The 21,340-nt window shown below is 47.1% G+C and overlaps 1 protein-coding gene across 1 annotated transcript in view; it reads left to right on the top strand.

Moving 5' to 3' along the window:
- alk (ALK receptor tyrosine kinase) overlaps positions 1-21,340 on the top strand; it is a 185,870-nt gene that overhangs the window by 71,487 nt on the left and 93,043 nt on the right. Inside the window, exon 3 of the mRNA XM_031902225.1 lies at positions 10,296-10,491. Coding sequence (XP_031758085.1) covers positions 10,296-10,491 — 196 coding nt within the window. The remainder of the gene's footprint in view (positions 1-10,295; positions 10,492-21,340) is intronic.

The following is a 21,340-nucleotide window of genomic DNA, read 5'->3' as shown; positions in this document are numbered from 1 at the left end:
CACTGGATTAAAAATATCCATATTTCTATTCTTCATATCAGAAACCCTGTAAAGACAAACACAGCCCTTTTGAATACAATGCTGCGACATGGCCGACATTTATATGCTTGTTAATTAATTGTATATTAAATTAATTAATTGGATAAATTATACACGCACTTCATCCTAACAGAAGCCGGATATTTGTTGTATTAAAGTGGACATAAACCTTCCAGGCAGATTAATTATGCTCCGAGTTTCCTTTAAAGGGGAGGGAAAAGCCCCCGACAAATTAAATGTAAATATACAGACAGGTCTAGCTTCCCCTTTTTAAAGTGACAGTCACACCTTTAGTTTTGAGAGCCGCAATAACTATTGATCACAAAATCACTTACATAAACCCAACTCCTTTTTCTGGAAAACTCCTCTGCTTTAGGGGCGTGACAGAGAGGGAGTCGCCAAGCGACTAATCTCCCCGAAATGCCATCCCACTGGCTAGAATGTATATCGCCGCGCCCGTGACAAGTCGCCCGCGACAAGGGAGATTAGTTGAGTGGCAACTAATCTCCCCGTCTGTTACGGCCCTTAAGCTGGCCATACACGCACCGATAATATCGTACGAAACCTCGTTTCGTACAATATTCGGTGCGTGTATGGCATGTCGGCGAGTCGATATCGCAGGAGGCTGCTGAAATCGGCCGATCGGCCAGGTTAGAAAATTTTGATCGGGCGCCATAGAAGGCACCTGACCAAAATCTGCCGTCAGGGCTGAATCGGCAGAAGGAGGTAGAAATCCTATTGTTTCTACCTCCTTATCTGCCGATTCAGCCCTGAACGGTTAGTGGCGGATTTAACAAATATTTCGAGCGATCGATGGTCGCGGGAAAGATCAGAAATCACCACGTGTGCGGCCACCTTTAGACAGACCTCAGGTTCCGCCCTATGGCACCGCCCCTTCCTGGCTACAAGAGATGGTGCCTTAGTGCGGTTCAACCTCCATCTTTCCTCCTTCGACTTTATAGCCATTTACAGTGGGAATTTGCAGCCATTATATAATATACTGCCGCCGTTTAAATCTCCTGGCCGTCTCGCAGGAGGAACGAGTAGAAGTTCAGGCTCAGAGGCTGTACGTGCCCTGACGCAGCAGCAATAAAACACGCGCGGAAAGGTTACGGTATTTATTGTATGATGCGCCGCTGCCAACGGAGCCAAATATTTTAGCGAAGAGAATCTCGGGTCAAAGAAACCTACAGAGATGAGAGAAGAGACGGTCGGGTACGAAATTTTATTTATTGACACTGAAATATTATCTGCTATTTATAATGGTGCCCATAGGGGAAGTCACGTCTTCCTAAGGTTCTCTACTTGGGGTCTCCAAGGGGGCGGCCATGATGGAATCCCAGAGGAGAAATGCATTCTGGTGGAATAGGGTATGATAGAAAAGTCTAGAAATAATCTGAATGGCAGGGATACTAACCAACCCCCTTCTCATCCATCATCATCATGGCCCATTCTCCAGTCCATGCCAAGATGGAAGCACTGGAATAACTAAATGGACCCAGCAGGGTCAGACTTGCGGGGTGCAGGGCCCACCTTGACTATCACTCCAGGGGTCCACCACCCCGCCCCCTGCCCAATCCCCTCCCCTGAGCATCGGGGAAGGGAGATCAGCGGCCTGGGGGAGCGTCGGAGGGGATCAGTTCTGGGCTACTTGGGCCCACCAGGTTTTTTGCCGGTGCCACACTGGCCCAGTCCGACCCTGGGACCCAGTGCAAAGCCTTTGCTGGAACCCACTTTTGCACTGAACCCCACTATTTTTGCCCACGTCCTTAGGCGGCACTTACTTAAGAGGATCCAGTAGGCTTCCTAGTGAGTGGGGCCCGGGTACATTTGCACCCCGACTCCCAAGGTAGTTACCCCACTGGATGGAAGTAAATAAAGACTGACACTAGGCACATACCCCATCTACTTACCCCTTTCAGCTCCCTTGCCAACAGATAGGACAATGATCGGGATAGGCCAGACCCCCATGTCACCATCGCACAACGCTGCTCCTGCTCATCACCCCAACTTATTAACCCTTTCCCTCCCCTACACTCCTAAAATCACTGTGGCAAGGGAACAAGGGGGTTTATTGGGGGTGAGGGGCTTGTCTAGGGCTCTCCTTAGCCTTGGCCTACACTGTAAAAAACATGATAATTTCATTTTCCCAATGTGCCACTTTTTGAAGGCTTTATGTCTCAATAACTATGAGGCCCTCTGCAGGCCCGGACTGGCAATCTGTGGGTACTGGGAATGCCAGAGGGGCTGTAAGGTGCCACAGACAGTCGCTATTTATTGGGGTGATGGGGGCTGTTTGGGCCTTTGGGTACTGGGAATGCCAGGGGGGCTGTAAAGTGCCACAGACAGTCACTATTTATTGGGCTGGGGGGGCTGTTTGTGTCTCTGGGTACTGGGAATGCCAGGGGGGCTGTAAGGTGCCACAGACACTCACTATTTATTGGGTTGGGGGGGCTGTTTGTGCCTCTGGGTACTGGGAATGCCAGGGGGGCTGTAAGGTGCCACAGACAGTCACTATTTATTGGGCTGGGGGGGGGGCTGTTTGTGCCTCTGGGAACTGGGAATGCCAGGGGGGCTGTAAGGTGCCACAGACAGTCACTATTTATTGGGCTGGGGGTCTGTTTGGGACTCTGGGTACTGGGAATGCCGGGGGGCTGTAAGGTGCCACAGACAGTCACTATTTATTGGGCTGGGGGGGGGCTGTTTGTGCCTCTGGGTACTGGGAATGCCGGGGGGGCTGTAAGGTGCCACAGACAGTTACTATTTATTGGGCTGGGGGGGCTGTTTGTGCCTCTGGGTACTGGGAATGCCGGGGGGGCTGTAAGGTGCCACAGACAGTCACTATTTATTGGGCTGGGGGGGGGGGCTGTTTGTGCCTCTGGGTACTGGGAATGCCAGGGGGGCTGTAAGGTGCCACAGACACTATTTATTGGGCTGGGGGGGGGGGGCTGTTTGTGCCTCTGGGTACTGGGAATGCCAGGGGGGCTGTAAGGTGCCACAGACAGTCACTATTTATTGGGCTGGGGGGGGGGCTGTTTGTGCCTCTGGGTACTGGGAATGCCAGGGGGGCTGTAAGGTGCCACAGACAGTCACTATTTATTGGGCTGGGGGGGGGCTGTTTGTGCCTCTGGGTACTGGGAATGCCAGGGGGGCTGTAAGGTGCCACAGACAGTCACTATTTATTGCCAGGGTCTATTTTGAATCCCAGTCTGGACCTGGCCCTCTGTTATATCCTACTGAACTTCCCTGGCCAACGGTTCTGACCCAGATCACAAGGAATTCTCACTGTTCTGCAGGAATGGCTTATTAATAAATATCACTATAAATAAGATACAACCTTAGAGCGGGGAATGGAAAGGGTTGAGTTCTGAAGCTGCTGCCGAACAGAACATTTCCCACAGTTCCGGCAGTTTCCATCCTGCGAGCGGCAGATCACGGCACTCACGTGGCACAGATACATAATTACTTGGGTGGCACGAGGGGGAAGAAAGTACATAAATTAATCAGCCTGACATTTCCCCAAACTCCTGTCGCTGCGGCTGCAAAATAAATGAAAAAAGGCGAGTTTTTCTCCAAAGTATCACTTATCTTTGGGGTTGAAAGCAGCAGTTTTATTCCCCATTGATGAGAATTCTAGTTAATTAAAGGGCCGTGTCATTAGAATAAAGAATACAGTCTGATCCCTGGAATGTGGGAAATGCCCCCCAATACAAAGTCAGTAAATACTCCTGGGGTCCCACTGCTGTTCCAAAGTCATCAGAATATTTGGGGGAGTCTGATGAATAAGGAACGTGTGAACCCAAATGCAAATGGTGTTTCTACCCAACCACAGAGTTGTACCCCAATCTGGCCAAATGATGTCAAATGAAAGCATTAAACCTATGGCAGGGCTGCCAAAATGCTTTTGGGGTGTATTTCCCCTTTAAAATAATGTTGAACGTGCAGCAGAACATTGCCTGCTCCATATTACTTATTATTACGGACTGGGGGGTGCAGGGCCCACCGGGGCTCCTACCCCAGGGGCCCTGCAGGTGCCCCCATCGGGCGTGTCCCCTAACCCCCCCCTCCGCAGGGGCCCCCCTAACCCCCTGCAGGGTCCCCCACCCGGCGTCCTCCCCGGAGCACCGGCAAGGGTCGGGTCTGGGATTTTTCCTGGTAGCCCAGTCTGACCCTGTGAAGCGGAATGGGCCACTTGCTTATTAGGAAACATACAGGCTTTTGTAATCCCAATATTGTAGGTGCTACAGAACCAGGGGCCACCACAGACCACCAGGGGCCCCTCAGGCAGGACAGGCACCCCACAAACAGACAGGCAGGTACCAGGCAAGGCAGACGGAAGGCACAGCTAATGGGCAGGGGATAAGGCAAGGGAGGTTGGCGGTAGGGGCAGGATAAGGAACAGAAGCTCCTCCCACAAGCAATGACAAGCAGGATGATTGGCCACAAACTGGCATCAGTGGTCCTTTTGAATTTATTTTTTGTGTCATTGGCACACTGACAGCGCCCCCTGGTGTCTAGAGGCCTTGGCACAACAGCACCATGACACACAAGTGGCCACTAAACCCAGGCTTGAACCTTCCTTCATAGACACACAATGTAGAGTGTGACCGAGTAGCTGTGGAACATTTAGGGGCTTATTTATTGCTTATTTAGTTCCCTGTTATTTATATAGTGCCAACACATTTCCGCAGCTCTTTACGGAGATTATTCACATCAGTCCCTGCCCCAGAGGAGCTTACAATCTATGATCTCATTCACACATACTATGGTCAATTTAATGTATGTTTTTGGGCTGTGGGAGGAAACCCTTGTGGACACAGGGAGAACATACAGACTCCTGGCAATGGGATTGGCTGGGATTGAACTCAGGACCCAAATGACCAAAGTAGCGCTACTCACTGAGCCGTCGTGACACAATGTAGAGTGTGAGTAAGTATCTGACGCACATTTAGAGGAGTATTTATTATAGAGTGCAAGCCAACATCACCGGTGACCTTGCCCATAGCAACTAGTGATGCACTGGATTCGGTTCGGGATTCGGGCCAAATCCAGCCTTTTTTTTAAGTTTTCAGTTTGGGCCGAATCCACGTTCCCAGGCGAACCGAATCCTAATTAGCACAAATTAGCATATGCTAATTAGTATTCAGAAGGGTTAAATGTCGCATGCCATTTTTTAACCCTTTCCGATGCTAATTAGGATTCGGTATTCGGTCGAATCCGTCGGGCTGGGTTCGGGGTTTCGGCCGAACCCAAAATAGTGAGTTCGGTGCATCCCTAATAGCAACCAATCAGATCTTTGCTTTTGTTTTATAACACTTGACTGTTACAATCTAATTGCTTATTGGTTGCTAGGGGCAAAAATATTATTATTATTATTATTATTATTAAAATGGGCATCCGATAATGAAAAGCAAAGAAAAGAACTTAAGGGGAGAAGAGACCTGGGGAAGGAAATGGAAAATGGGGAGAAAAGGGGGGCAGAAGGAGATAAAGAGCTGCACCCCACTGTCCTGTTGTCTATATATTCACATTACAATGTTCTTTCCGTACAAAACTGACTGAATTTGGTCCCTTATTGTGCAAAATGACCGTAATACTGACAAATACTCCGCTTATCTGCCTATATAAAGCCTGCAGTGCCACGCTGCACAGTCGGTGCCCTCAGCCGAGCTCTCATTTACATCCTGGCAATAAAGAGTTAATATTCTATTTGCAAAGTCTAATCATTTATTATTATTATTATTATTATTATTATTATCAGTACTTGCACAGCAGTGTATGGCGCTGGGACAATGACTGATCTCTGCCCCACGTCACTCACGGGAAGAAAATGTAGAGACGTTGTGCAGACTTCCCCTTTACTTCCATCTCCGGGCTGCTGGGGGGGCATTTAACTTGCTGAAAAGACAGATTAAGTCCAAAAAAAAAAATCATCAATAACTCGCTTAGTCCTCAGACCAAGCTGAGCCCTTCCATTGGCTGCGCTGCTGAACAAAAGGCGATAAACAGCAGCCCGAGAGCCAGTCAATCTGTGGGGCCGAGCCAAGGTGTCAGTTACACAAACCGCAATCAATAATTTATTCTGTCAAATTAGGAATTTGGTGGGTTCTTGTCTGTAAAACCACTAGTCACTGGCAGAGCCGGCGCGGAGGGACCAGGCTGTAGACACTATTATATATATATTTATTATATTGCTGATATCAGCATTAATAGCGATAGGGCGCTGTGTTTATAAATATAATTGAAATTCAATAAAGACTTTCAAATACTTTGCAGATTTGTTAATCACAGCCAATGATTTATTCTAACAAGTTATAGTTGCAAGGCCAGGATATAATATCAAATATATATATAATAATAATATAATATATATAAATATAGTTAATCAAAACATTAGAATATCCCCAGGGATAGGCCTAGCTGTAGCAAATCCACAACTGGAGTGACCCATAGGTTAATAAAACCCCCCCCCCCAGGCTGTTCTGATATGAGAACATACCCAGAGATAGATCAACCTGTAGCCAATCAGAGAACATGAACCTTCACAGGGGAAGACTTGCCAGCAGCCAATTAGGATATTAGGACTTTTATGGGATGGCCCAATGGATCCCTAGGGGTGCCTCGTGATGGCATTTACCAGCTGAAATGCTAAACGTGATCAATGATCAAAATTGGGAGGGCTTGGAATTATTCAAGGTGGTGACCCAACTTCTTGTGAGACAGAGGCTAAACCAACCAGAATATTCTTAAGGCTAAATACCAACCTGTAGCCAATCAGATCATTCTCAGGGCTAAACCAACCTGTAGCCAATCAGAACATTCTCAGGGCTAAACCAACCTGTAGCCAATCAGAACATTCTCAGGGCTAAATCATCATGTACCCAACCAGAACATTCTCAGGGCTAAACCAACCTGTAGCCAATCAGAACATTCTCGGGGCTAAACCAACCTGTAGCCAATCAGATCATTCTCAGGGCTAAATCATCATGTACCCAACCAGAACATTCTCAGGGCTAAACCAACCTGTAGCCAATCAGAACATTCTCAGGGCTAAACCAACCTGTAGCCAATCAGAACATTCTCAGGGCTAAACCAACCTGTAGCCAATCAGATCATTCTCAGGGCTAAACCAACCTGTAGCCGATCAGAACATTCTCAGGGCTAAACCAACCTGTAGCCAATCAGATCATTCTCAGGGCTAAACCAACCTGTACCCAATCAGAACATTCTCGGGGCTAAACCAACCTGTAGCCAATCAGAACATTCTCAGGGCTAAACCAACCTGTAGCCGATCAGAACATTCTCAGGGCTAAACCAACCTGTACCCAATCAGAACATTCTCAGGGCTAAACCAACCTGTAGCCAACCATAACATTCTCAGGGCTAAACCAACCTGTAGCCAATCAGATCATTCTCAGGGCTAAACCAACCTGTACCCAATCAGAACATTCTCGGGGCTAAACCAACCTGTAGCCAATCAGAACATTCTCAGGGCTAAACCAACCTGTAACCAATCAGAACATTCTCGGGGCTAAACCAACCTTTAGCCAATCAGAACATTCTCAGGGCTAAACCAACCTGTAACCAATCAGAACATTCTCGGGGCTAAACCAACCTGTAGCCAATCAGAACATTCTCGGGGCTAAACCAACCTGTAGCCAATCAGAACATTCTCGGGGCTAAACCAACCTGTAGCCAATCAAAACATTCTCAGGGCTAAACCAACCTGTAACCAATCAGAACATTCTCGGGGCTAAACCAACCTGTAGCCAATCAGAACATTCTCAGGGCTAAACCAACCTGTAACCAATCAGAACATTCTCGGGGCTAAACCAACCTGTAGCCAATCAGAACATTCTCGGGGCTAAACCAACCTGTAGCCAATCAGAACATTCTCAGGGCTAAACCAACCTGTAGCCAACCAGAACATTCTCAGGGCTAAACAAACCTGTAGCCAATCAGATCATTCTCAGGGCTAAACCAACCTGTACCCAATCAGAACATTCTCGGGGCTAAACCAACCTGTAGCCAATCAGAACATTCTCGGGGCTAAACAAACCTGTAGCCAATCAGATCATTCTCAGGGCTAAACCAACCTGTAGCCAATCAGAACATTCTCGGGGCTAAACCAACCTGTAGCCAATCAGAACATTCTCGGGGCTAAACCAACCTGTAGCCAATCAAAACATTCTCAGGGCTAAACCAACCTGTAGCCAATCAGAACATTCTCAGGGCTAAAAACCAACCTGTAGCCAATCAGAGCACTGTTACAGTATCATTACCATTCTTTTTGGCAAACACAGATGGGCCAGCAGTTATGGAACTGGGTTCACCTGTTTGGTCGTTTTGCACTAGAACTCATCTGGGAAATACGGGCACCCATAGGGCACCTGGCAGATTGCCCTCTTTTGTGCACCCTAGGGTGTAGCACTCCAAGCTCATAGAATAGGGTGCCAAAAGCTGCACCTCGCTCTTAATTCCCGACTCTGACCTGTGTAGGGGCCCCAGGGACCCGCAGCCTTTCTGAGCCCTGGTCTTGTGTTTTGAAATATGTCTCTTCTCCTGCTGTTAAATAGATAAAATGGAGGTTTTCGTGGGAAATAATTTTTAAAAAAATCACGCAGGGTGAGGTAGCGGTGCGTCTGAATTGCCCCCATAACCCCCAGGCTTACACTTTCCTGTCAATCAAGCACATTCCTGAGAGAGGGGATTCTGGCAGCAGCAGCAGCAGCGCCTGATTAATTCAGCGAGGATATCTGTATCTGCCATTGATGTTTTAATATTGTTTTATTATTCTTATTCCCTCACTTAGCAAGAGATTTCATTTGCAATTCATTGTTCCATAGAAATACATCACTGCCTGCCTATTGTTCCCTCCATCGATTATACAGTGTGAGTCCTATTGGTATCAGAGCCGCCATCCCTACACTTCCCTTTGTAATTAATCTGATTTCATTTCATGCAGCTCTAATTACTGCCGACCGGTTCCCTGCTACTCCCCTACATCAACTGTCATTATATCTCATTGAATCTGCTAATTAATTCTGTTAAGGGTTAAAAGACGTTGTGGGGAACTTGGACCACTGTGACAGAATGCTCTGTTATACAGATAGCTAGAATCTCAGCCATAAAGCAGGGCAGGACTGCTGCTTACAATGGGGGGGATAGGATCTGTGCCACTGTGACAGAATGCTCTGTTATACAGATAGCTAGAATCTCAGCCATAAAGCAGGGCAGGACTGCTGCTTACAATGGGGGGATCAGATAGGATCTGTGCCAGTGTGACAGAATGCTCTGTTATACAGATAGCTAGAATCTCAGCCATAAAGCAGGGCAGGACTGCTGCTTACAATGGGGGGATCAGATAGGATCTGTGCCACTGTGACAGAATGCTCTGTTATACAGATAGCTAGAATCTCAGCCATAAAGCAGGGCAGGACTGCTGCTTACAATGGGGGGATCAGATAGGATCTGTGCCACTGTGACAGAATGCTCTGTTATACAGATAGCTAGAATCTCAGCCATAAAGCAGGGCAGGACTGCTGCTTACAATGGGGGGGGATCAGATAGGATCTGTGCCACTGTGACAGAATGCTCTGTTATACAGATAGCTAGAATCTCAGCCATAAAGCAGGGCAGGACTGCTGCTTACAATGGGGGGATCAGATAGGATCTGTGCCACTGTGACAGAATGCTCTGTTATACAGATAGCTAGAATCTCAGCCATAAAGCAGGGCAGGACTGCTGCTTACAATGGGGGGGATCAGATAGGATCTGTGCCACTGTGACAGAATGCTCTGTTATACAGATAGCTAGAATCTCAGCCATAAAGCAGGGCAGGACTGCTGCTTACAATGGGGGGATCAGATAGGATCTGTGCCACTGTGACAGAATGCTCTGTTATACAGATAGCTAGAATCTCAGCCATAAAGCAGGGCAGGACTGCTGCTTACAATGGGGGGATCAGATAGGATCTGTGCCACTGTGACAGAATGCTCTGTTATACAGATAGCTAGAATCTCAGCCATAAAGCAGGGCAGGACTGCTGCTTACAATGGGGGGATCAGATAGGATCTGTGCCACTGTGACAGAATGCTCTGTTATACAGATAACTAGAATCTCAGCCATAAAGCAGGGCAGGACTGCTGCTTACAATGGGGATCAGTAAGAAGCTGTGACACAATTGAAACTTTATTTTAATATCAAAATGCCCCCATTAGCCATGAATTAAATATTTTTATTTTTTTTTTGTTTAGGGCATTTTTTGTACCTGAATGCTTCAACAGCCCACAACCCCATACTGCTGAGTCCCTGGCTGAAGAGCAGTAGTCGGAACTGTCTAGTGGAAGTCGCTGTCTACACCCAGAAGAACGGCAGATACATCGGTCACGTTCAGCCAATCAACAGAACTAGTTATGAGGTCCTATTCACGCCGAGGCAGAAGAAGACTGGGTAAGGCCCAACCTGATAACATTTTAGTTCTTAATCTTGAAAATACCAATTTACTGAAGGGGAATGGGGCTCCACTGCGCTCACACACAAACCGAGGGCACACATACATGCTACATAATTATAGATGCAAGAAAACTAACCAATGAGCCTTCTACTGAGCAACATGTGATTATAAGTGCAAGAGAAGTGACCAATGAGAATGCTGATTCCCAGCACTGTGTCAGGCCCCTTGCTGGTACCTTACATATAGAGATAATGATGGCATTTTCCCGTCATTATATGGCACAGGAATCAGACATGGGGATAAAGGGACAGACTTGTTCAGTGCTGGGAAACTGTGCTTATTGCTCCCAACTCCAATTGCAGGAACAGAGAACAGGGAGCCGGATTTACTCACATCAGCTGGGATTCTCATTGGGGGATTTCTTGCATTTTAATGCAGTTTTATTGGGCAATATTGCTTTAAGAATACAGCCCTGATGTTGCTGGACTACAGCTCCCAGCATGCCTCACCCTTCATTATATGTTACATTATTCTGGGATTTGTAGTCCGGCAACAGCTGAGTAACGTTTGGTTGAGCCGCGATGTGCCGCAGGGTTTAGTTACCCTTTAAAAAGTAATACATTGTAGAAAAGAGCTCAGTATACAGGCTGTAGTGTGTGGGGAGGGGTGGTCCAGGTCAGCTACTCACTAGTCCACAAAAATCAGCCATTAATGCACACGTGTTATTTCCAGCCAATCCCGGGCGCCATTGTTTGGAGACTCGGGGCAGCGGCGGAGAATTACGGGCTGCGGCTTCCTCGAATGCTCCATAGATCAATCCATTTCCCGTCCTGCTTTGATAAGTTTAAGACCTCAGTCCTAGAATTAAGGGCTGAATTACGAGGGAAATCAAGCGACTTCCAGTTAGTTAGCTCGGCACTAAATACTCGCTTTACTGCACGCTGTCAGCTTCAACGCAAAATCCCGTAAAAAAATTAAAATACATCCGAGTGATAATCGCTAAGGTAGCAGATTTATCTGCCCCAGTTCAGCAGCCGGCAGGGAGTTTACCTACAAATCACTGGGAAATTGGGTTTATCTGGCGAATATGGGGGAGGGGGGTGAACGGCGTTAGATCCAGCGCTCGCGTGTAAAAGCCCAAATGGCTAAAGGGAACGTCTTTATAGAGAGCAGAAATGTCATTTATAATTTGCCTAAATCTTTGCAGTTTTGCCTTCTTACAAAGTGGGGAGTGTATATATCTCCGAGATAGAGCGACGCTCTTATGCCAAGGGGAGGAACATACCAAGATAGGTGGAGGGGGGATATCACTCCAACTTGCAGCGCAGCAGTAAAGTGTGCCTGAGTCTGAGCTTTCAGCCAGCGCTACACATTAGAACCGCTTTCAGCTAACCTATTGTTTCTCCTACTCCCATGTAACTGGAGGAGTCCCAAGCCGGACTTGGATTTCTTACTATTGAGTGCTATTCTGATACCTACTGGGAGCTGCTATCTTGCTCCCTTCCCATTGTTCTGCTGATCGGCTGCTGGGGGTGAGGGGGGGGGATATCACTCCAACTTGCAGCGCAGCAGTAAAGTGTGCCTGAGTCTGAGCTTTCAGCCAGCGCTACACATTAGAACTGCTTTCAGCTAACCTATTGTTTCTCCTACTCCCATGTAACTGGAGGAGTCCCAAGCCGGACTTGGTTGTTAGTTATAAACCAAGGGTGGGGTGGGATTTGTTCCCCTTTAAATCATTAGTTCATTTTAGGCTAAAGGTTTCCATGAAAGTCCTGACAGAGAATGGCGCATTGGCCCCTCCGACTGCCGCCTCATTTACTGGGGATTGTAGTTCTGGCAGGGAACCTGCGCAGCCTGGCACAGCGAGAGATTAACTGGCAGATGTTACAGGGAAGCGGAATTAGTATTAATGCAGAACTCGTCAGCAGAACCCAAACATTTTACTATTTTATTAATTAAACTCACTTTCCGCTGCTCATTTTTTTCCCTCTATCATTTGTTTTCTGTAGAGGAAACACTGTCACTGGGGTGGGTTATTCTAGGTTTGTCTGCGGCGGCTTAAAGGGGAAATATACCGGCTTATTCATATATTCTCTTTATATCTCTCATCTCTCCCTACTATACCTGCTATCCCACAGCCCCAGTCCCTTCCCAGAGGCTATTATCCCCCCACTGCTACTATAGGCACCATCTCTCCCTACTATACCTGCTATCCCACAGCCCCAGTCCCTTCCCAGAGGCTATTATCCCCCCACTGCTACTATAGGCACCATCTCTCCCTACTATACCTGCTATCCCACAGCCCCAGTCCCTTCCCAGGGGCTATTATCCCCCCACTGCTACTATAGGCACCATCTCTCCCTACTATACCTGCTATCCCACAGCCCCAGTCCCTTCCCAGAGGCTATTATCCCCCCACTGCTACTATAGGCACCATCTCTCCCTACTATACCTGCTATCCCACAGCCCCAGTCCCTTCCCAGAGGCTATTATCCCCCCACTGCTACTATAGGCACCATCTCTCCCTACTATACCTGCTATCCCACAGCCCCAGTCCCTTCCCAGAGGCTATTATCCCCCCACTGCTACTATAGGCACCATCTCTCCCTACTATACCTACTATCCCACAGCCCCAGTCCCTTCCCAGAGGCTATTATCCCCCCACTGCTACTATAGGCACCATCTCTCCCTACTATACCTGCTATCCCACAGCCCCAGTCCCTTCCCAGAGGCTATTATCCCCCCCACTGCTACTATAGGCACCATCTCTCCCTACTATACCTGCTATCCCACAGCCCCAGTCCCTTCCCAGAGGCTATTATCCCCCCACTGCTACTATAGGCACCATCTCTCCCTACTATACCTGCTATCCCACAGCCCCAGTCCCTTCCCAGAGGCTATTATCCCCCACTGCTACTATAGGCACCATCTCTCCCTACTATACCTGCTATCCCACAGCCCCAGTCCCTTCCCAGAGGCTATTATCCCCCCACTGCTACTATAGGCACCATCTCTCCCTACTATACCTGCTGTTACAAAGCCCCAGTCCCTTCCCAGAGGCTATTATCCCCCCACTGCTACTATAGGCACCATCTCTCCCTACTATACCTGCTGTTACACAGCCCCAGGCCCAGAGCCAGTTGAGCCAATGATGTGCATCCCTCTGTATCCCTGAGTAAGTAAGTAAGTGCATAATGGCTGTAATGTCAGAAACGCTTAATGGCGTGAAAGCTTTATTAAGGGATTATTAATTGATGCTGCTCCTGATAATATTAATTCCTCGCCGGACGTAATTGCTTTCCGTGAGAGTATGGGGAGCTAATCCAGTCAGGATCGTATAATGGAAAATACACTGTTGAATCGTCGCACTTGAGAGTTCAAATCGCTGTAATATTGTATTAGTGGGTTAAACAAACTGCTGGGCTTCCCACTGTTTAATTAGCTGTTAAACCACAGCAGAGACATGTTGCTTAATGTCTTTAAGGAAATTTAAATGCCAACAGGGGACACGGAATACAATTCTGAAGATTAACAATGACTGTGATTGGGGGGGTGGAACTGCTGGAACTGGTTCAGTTATTTCAAGGAGCAGCAACTCGGAAATAATCTGTTAATAAAATACTTACACATGAGATTCAGCTCGTTCTGTAATGTTCTGTGAGTTCTACAGGTATGGAACGGCTATCCCACTGATCTCTCAGGGACTTATTATAGAAAATATGTGCCCCAGTGGGGGGCTGTTCCTGCTGAATTGTGCTTAGTACAGGGGAATCCCTATGTGCCATAGTTTTATGGTATCTCTCTGTACAGGCTATGAGCAAACTTAGGGGGCTGTTCCTGCTGAATTGTGCTTAGTACAGGGGAATCCCTATGCAGCCATTGTTTTATGGCAGGGGTAGGGAACCTATGGCTCGGGAGCCAGATGTGGCTCTTTTGATGGCTGCATCTGGCTCTCTGCCAAATCTTTAATAAAAAAAAGAAATAAGGGGGGCGTGGCCTGAGCTCGGCGGATAGAAGACGTGTTCTAAGCCTTAGAACACATCTTCCATCCGCCAAGCGCAGGCCACGCCCTCCTCTGCATCGCATCCGGCATCCTTGGCACCCACCCTACCTTGCCCCGCAGCATCCGCGGCCAAACATATTGTATGGCTCTCACGGAATTACATTTTAAAATATGTGGTGTTTTTGGCTCTCTCAGCCAAAAAGGTTCCCGACCCCTGTTTTATGGTATCTCTCTGTAAAGTCGCAGGTCACATTTCCACAATACACTATGGTTGATTTAATCAGGAGCCAATAACCTGCTCCCAAAAATTCCTTGCCCTTGCTGGAATTGAACCTAGGACTTGCTACACTGTGGTTGTAGGTTCAATCCCAGCTATGGCTAGCTTTGATGTGAAACTTGCACTTTGGATATAGAATTATTAGCAAATATAATACAACCATAGCTGTTATGTTACACACCTAGGGGCAGTTATGGGGTAGAATTACTCCAGTTGAGCCCATGCTGATGTGCCGCTGGTGAGAAGACAGAAGAACATTAAATAAACATCTGAATATCTTGATCTGCAGGTGAAACTCCACTGTTTATTACAGATGGAGAACCCCCTGACCATTAATAAATGGGCCCTTGAGGCTACACATCCGTCAGCCCCACAGACTGGGCCCCTCTGGGTTTGGCTAGCCGACACCCTTGCTTATTGGATGCCCTTCTTTGTTGAAGAAGAAGAAGGAGAGAATGAAAGAGGGTAATTGTAATCATCGGCAAATTTCTTTGCTGGTCCGGCGCCAATGATATCATGATCCACTGGGACTAGAGCCGAGCCCTCTTTATGAGCGGCATTTATCCTGCGCGGTGACAGGCCCTTTTATATTCCGCACGGAACCGACGACGTTACTTCTTGGTTATTTGGTAGAAAGGGATCCGCGCCTCCCTACACCTGAAATGTTAATTGCACCATCGATAATATTTATCACTCAAATAAAAGTCTGTGCATATTGCGCGCTGACATATAATGCAATGAGGCTTAATAAATGGAACCTTAAGAGAATTACACTCCGAGGTCACAGCCAACGCGGCCATTTTGCTGATAGATTGGAGCTGGCGGGATTAGCTCTGCACGGAGGAACACGGAGCCGTTCCTGGACGGGGCCTCTATTTGGATGCCAGGTCTCTGCACTTTATTGTAATAAAATGAAGTTATATACCTAGTGATGGGGCCATTTTCTTAATGTTTGTATTTTTATGCGACCTCTGTAGGTTTCTGTGTGACCGGAGCTCCGTCATGTCGGTAATGGAGTAATACGTCCCTTTGTTTGCCTTCTCTTTACTTTCATATAAAGCAGGGCGGCCTTTGCTTGTGCTGTGTAATGTATTCAATGAATACAATCTCATACTGACCTTAAATACTCGGGGACACCACTTCATAGGTTCAACCAATGACAACCCAGGCTTCTTTATGGCAATGGGTTTAAGAATTATAAGTCAGAAAGGTCAGACCCATAACTACTACAACTAGTGCTGTAAAGCAGCCGTCGGGAAGGCAAAAATAGAAAATGAGGAGCTGATTGCATCACAAGCAAAGACTAATTCCAAAAATGATTTTTATTTACAGTGTATATCAATGGTAAAAAAGATACACATGTGGCTCCAATAAAAGGTCAGATACTTATTATGGGACCCATAACTACTACAACTAATGCTGTAAAGCAGCCGTCAGGATGGCAAAAGTAGAAAATGAGGAACTGATTGCATCTCAAGCGATGAGTAATTCCAAAAATGTTTTTTAATGACAGTGTATATCAATGGTAAAAAAGTTACACATGTGTCTCCAGTAAAAAATAAAGATATTTTGGTTACAGGGGAGTCTGAACAAGTTCTTTCCTCTATGTACAGTATACAATGGAGGAGTCAGGACCAAATTTGTAAAGGTGCTGATGGCCCAGCTCCAACAAGAGCTTGTATTTAATGAATACAATCTCATACTGACCGTAAATACATACTCTGCAATAACGGGACACCACTTCATAGGTTCAACCAATGACAACCGATGGTTCTTTATGGCACTGGGTTTAAGAATTATAAGTCAGAAAGGTCAGACACTTATTATGGGACCCATAACTACTACAACTAGTGCTGTAAAGCAGCCGTCGGGAAGGCAAAAGTAGAAAATGAGGAGCTGATTGCATCCCAAGCAAAGACTAATACCAAAAATTATTTTTAAGTACAGTGTATATCAGTGGTAAAAATAGATACAGTTGTGGCTTCAATAAGAAATAGAGATATTTTGGTTACAGGGGAGTCTGAAAAGTTATTTTCTTCAATGTACACAATGGAGGAGTCAGGACCAGATCTGTAAAGGTGCTGATGGTTCAGCTCCAACAAGTTGCCAGTGGCTGACACAGGATATGGTACGAAGTGTAGGCAAAATCAATGTGTGTATCCTCAGGTGCTTAAAGAACTTGTTTTCAATGAGTACAATCTTGTATTGACCTCAAATACATACTCTGCAAGAACGGGACACCACTTCATAGGTTCAAAGACAACCGACACTTCTTTATGGCACTGAGATTAAGAATTAAAAGTCAGAAAGGTCAGACACTTGTTTTGGGACCCATAACTAGTACAACTAGTGCTGTAAAGCAGCCGTCGGGAAGGCAAAGGTAGAAAATGAGGAGCTGATTGCATCACAAGCAAAGACTCATTCCAAAAATGATTTTATGTACAGTGTATATCAATGGTAAAAATAGATACAAATGTGGCTTCAATAGAAAATAAAGTTATTTTGGTTACAGGGGAGTCTGGAAATGTGCTGTATATCTCAGTGTATACAATGGAACTTTAGTTTTAGCCAGGAAACATTTTCTGACTTTCTTAGATTCACTTTCATCTGGTAAAGACCTAATGGGCTGTAGGAAAGCTGCCCAATATTTGCAAAGGGATTACCTGGCAATTACAGGCCGGTGAGTATGTTCTGGAGCATATACACATACAGTATATATATATATACACACACATAGAGTTTATACATCTGATCTGATGCTAATCTCTGCTTATCCGTATAGACATTATTTATACATTCAGAACTATCAGGAATTTCTCATCTGTTTTTTTTCTGTGATTCTGCCTCCCCCCCCTTAGGGAACCAGCGGCCATATTGCCTTTCTTTTTCTCATTACTGTTACTTACTCAAGTGCTGCTCAGGAATGATTGAATTCAGGGTTTTTTTACCTGTTATAATTCAGAATTGTTATTCCGTGCCATGTAACATGTGTCAAATATATTGTGAGAGCGGAAGGAATCTCAGGTGCAAAGTGGAACTCTTGGAAAGATGCTTTAAATAAACAGGAATAAACTGGCAATAGGCAAAGGGAGCCCTGCTGCTTCTGCCACTAGGGGCGCTGCTTCTACCACTAAGGGCGCTGCTTCTACCACTAGGGGCGCTGCTTCTACCACTAGGGGCGCTGCTTCTGCCACTAGGGGCACTGCTTCTGCCACTAGGGCCCTGCTTCTGCCACTAGGGGCACTGCTTCTACCACTAGGGGCACTGTTTCTACCACTAGGGGCGCTGCTTCTACCACTAGGGGCACTGCTTCTCCCACTAGTGGCGCTGCTTCTACCACTAAGGGTGCTGCTTCTACCACTAGGGGCGCTGCTTCTACGACTAAGGGTGCTGCTTCTACCACTAGGGGCGCTGCTTCTACCACTAGGGGCGCTGCTTCTGCCACTAGGGGCGCTGCTTCTACCACTAGGGCCCTGCTTCTGCCACTAGGGGCACTGCTTCTGCCACTAAGGGCGCTGCTTCTACCACTAGGGGCGCTGCTTCTACGACTAAGGGTGCTGCTTCTACCACTAGGGGCGCTGCTTCTACCACTAGGGGCGCTGCTTCTGCCACTAGGGGCGCTGCTTCTACCACTAGGGCCCTGCTTCTGCCACTAGGGGCACTGCTTCTACCACTAAGGGCGCTGCTTCTACCACTAGGGGCGCTGCTTCTACGACTAAGGGTGCTGCTTCTACCACTAGGGGTGCTGCTTCTACCACTAGGGGCGCTGCTTCTACCACTAAGGGCGCTGCTTCTACCACTAAGGGCGCTGCTTCTACCACTAGGGGCGCTGCTTCTACCACTAGGGGCGCTGCTTCTACCACTAAGGACGCTGCTTCTACCACTAGGGGCGCTGCTTCTACCACTAGGGGCCCTGCTTCTACCACTAGGGGCGCTGCTTCTACCACTAGGGGCGCTGCTTCTACCACTAGGGGCGCTGCTTCTACCACTAAGGGCGCTGCTTCTACCACTAGGGGCGCTGCTTCTACCACTAGGGGCGCTGCTTCTACCACTAGGGGCCCTGCTTCTACCACTAGGGGCGCTGCTTCTACCACTAGGGGCGCTGCTTCTACCACTAAAGGTCCTGCTTCTACCACTATGGGCGCTGCTTCTACCACTAGGGGCGCTGCTTCTACCACTAGGGGAGCTGCTTCTACCACTAGGGGCGCTGCTTCTACCATTAAGGGCGCTGCTTCTACCACTAAGGGTCCTACTTCTACCACTAGGGGCGCTGCTTCTACCACTAGGGGCGCTGCTTCTACCACTAGGGGCGCTGCTTGTACCACTAGGGGTTTTTTGAGTTTTTTGTATTGGCAGAAAGCCCCTCTGTATTAGTTCAGGTCTCCATTATATTCAGGCAAACTGCATAATCCTGAAAACGCCGGATCCATTTCCTTCGTTCTTATTGCTCTGTCGGGGGTTACTGTGCTTGTTATAGGGGGCAGTTCACCTTCGGGTTTACTCCTAGTATGTTACAGAAGAGCCTATTCTTAGCAACTTTTTATTTGGTCTTCTTTTTTTTTATTCTTTATAGTTTTTGAATTATTTGCCTTCATGAAATCCCTCCCACTTTCCGATAAACCCCACCCCTTCCCATGGATCTGGACTGTCCCATCTGAACAGGGGTGAATGGAATGTGTGCTGAACATTTCTTTACTCACAATAATTATTATTGACTGGTTTATTGGTAAGCGCCATTGTTTCCCGGGGTGCCCCACGTGCCGCCCAGCCTTGGCACCAGACAAGAGGCATCAGCACGAAGCGACTGGGCAGCAGGAAGGCAGTGAGTTATGGGGCATTTGTCTGGATGGAATGTGCAATACACCGCGGCCATAACAAAGCCATTACTACTTCCCCACCAAAAATCAATTATACGCGCCCATATATCCTCTCCCATTGTGACACTTTCATTCTAGGTGAGTCACTGGCAGTGTATTAGCCGCAGCGCTCACCGGCGGCCATGGAGCCCGGCCAACATCTGACGTCTCCCTAAGTGGAATGGAACGAGCGGCCAGTGTGTATTTCATCCATTAGATCAGCGCCGCTCGCCCGTTAGGCTAACAAAGACTCCGTATCCCAGGATTCCCCCTGCTGGGGGCCAAGGGGGTCAGAAACATTAGAGATAATGAGACCACATTATTACAATTTCTTTTTTAGTTGACAAAAGCTTTAAAGGGGAAGTTCACCTTTCCATACAGTATAGAAGGACCTATTAAAGCAGCTTTTTAGTTGGTCTTCATTTTGCCAATGCTATCTGTGTGCTGGAATCACTGACCTGGTAACTAAAACACAGACTAAATGCCAGACTTTATTTATCATTATTCTTGTTTGATTCAGTAGGGATGCACGAATACGGGATTCGGTTCGGGACTTGGCCAAGATTTGGCCTTTATCGTTCGGATTCGGGCGAATCCACGCTCCTGGCGGAACTGAATCCGAATCCTTCCGTGTTTACATGACTTTTTGTCATGTAAACACGGAAGTTGAACATTTTTCAACCTTTTACCCTTCAGTAACCTAATTTGCATATGCAAATTAGGATTCAGATTTGGTATTCAGACAATCTCTCACATAGGATTTGGGCGAATCCAAAAAAAAGTGGATTTGTTGCATCCCTACCCATAAGTACGCTGTTCTCTTTGACCCTTCCTTGCCCTCATTTGCATATGCAAATTATTATTCAGCCAAATTTTTTGCAAAGGGTCCTGAGTTCGGCCGGATACTAAAATATTGAATTTGGTACATCTCTAAAATCAGTTAACCCAAGAGTTGCTGACTTTCCGAGTTTCAGAGAAAGCTGCTGAACCAGAGGCTGGGTATTAGCAGTCTAAAACTGCTAATATACTAGAAACCACTAAAAATAGAAAACGCATCTGAATGATACAGTTGCTCCATATAAGTAGCACCTTGAGTAAGTTTACATGATTCCCTTTTTGGGTTTAGTTCTCCTTTAAAGTCCAGGGCTCCCCTTATATTTCTGCGGGTCGGTTCCTATTGGATCCATGTCTCCTATTCAGATAAAGGGACCCAGTTTCCGGCCCCCCTGCGCAAATGATCTGCCAGTGGTCCGATCCGATTTGTTTAGTAGATTTGGGCGGTATTTCTATCCGTGCCCACCGCGTTCCTGCGCCGAAGCTCTGCCAGCTAATGAGGTTAATGTATTTCTGTATCGCAGAGAGCTCACATCCAAACCACGCCGCGCTCTCAAATAGCAAACAGCAGGAATGCGCCTAAATGGACGTATTTTAAGTGGTTGCAGCCACGAGTAATGCATTGTCAGCCGTCCAATTTCCCCGCAATTACCCAGAATGCCCCGCTGCTTTATTATCTGACGGCAGCCCCATTAGTGGGCACCGGCGGAAGGCAAAGCTAAGAAAGACTTTCAGATTTTGCTACTGAAATGGGAAAAAAAGAAGAGAAATTAAGTACAGTCGGTAAATGGCAAAGTTGTTAAGATGAGAGAACGCGGCAACGTCGGACGCAGAGAGAACAAAAGATGCGACTTTACTCGGGGGCACGGGAGGGA

The sequence above is a fragment of the Xenopus tropicalis genome, chromosome 5 (assembly GCF_000004195.4).
Source record: "Xenopus tropicalis strain Nigerian chromosome 5, UCB_Xtro_10.0, whole genome shotgun sequence".
NCBI lineage: Eukaryota > Metazoa > Chordata > Amphibia > Anura > Pipidae > Xenopus > Xenopus tropicalis.
The sequence above is the reverse complement of the archived record's forward strand: the minus strand, read 5'-3'. Positions and strand labels throughout refer to the sequence as shown.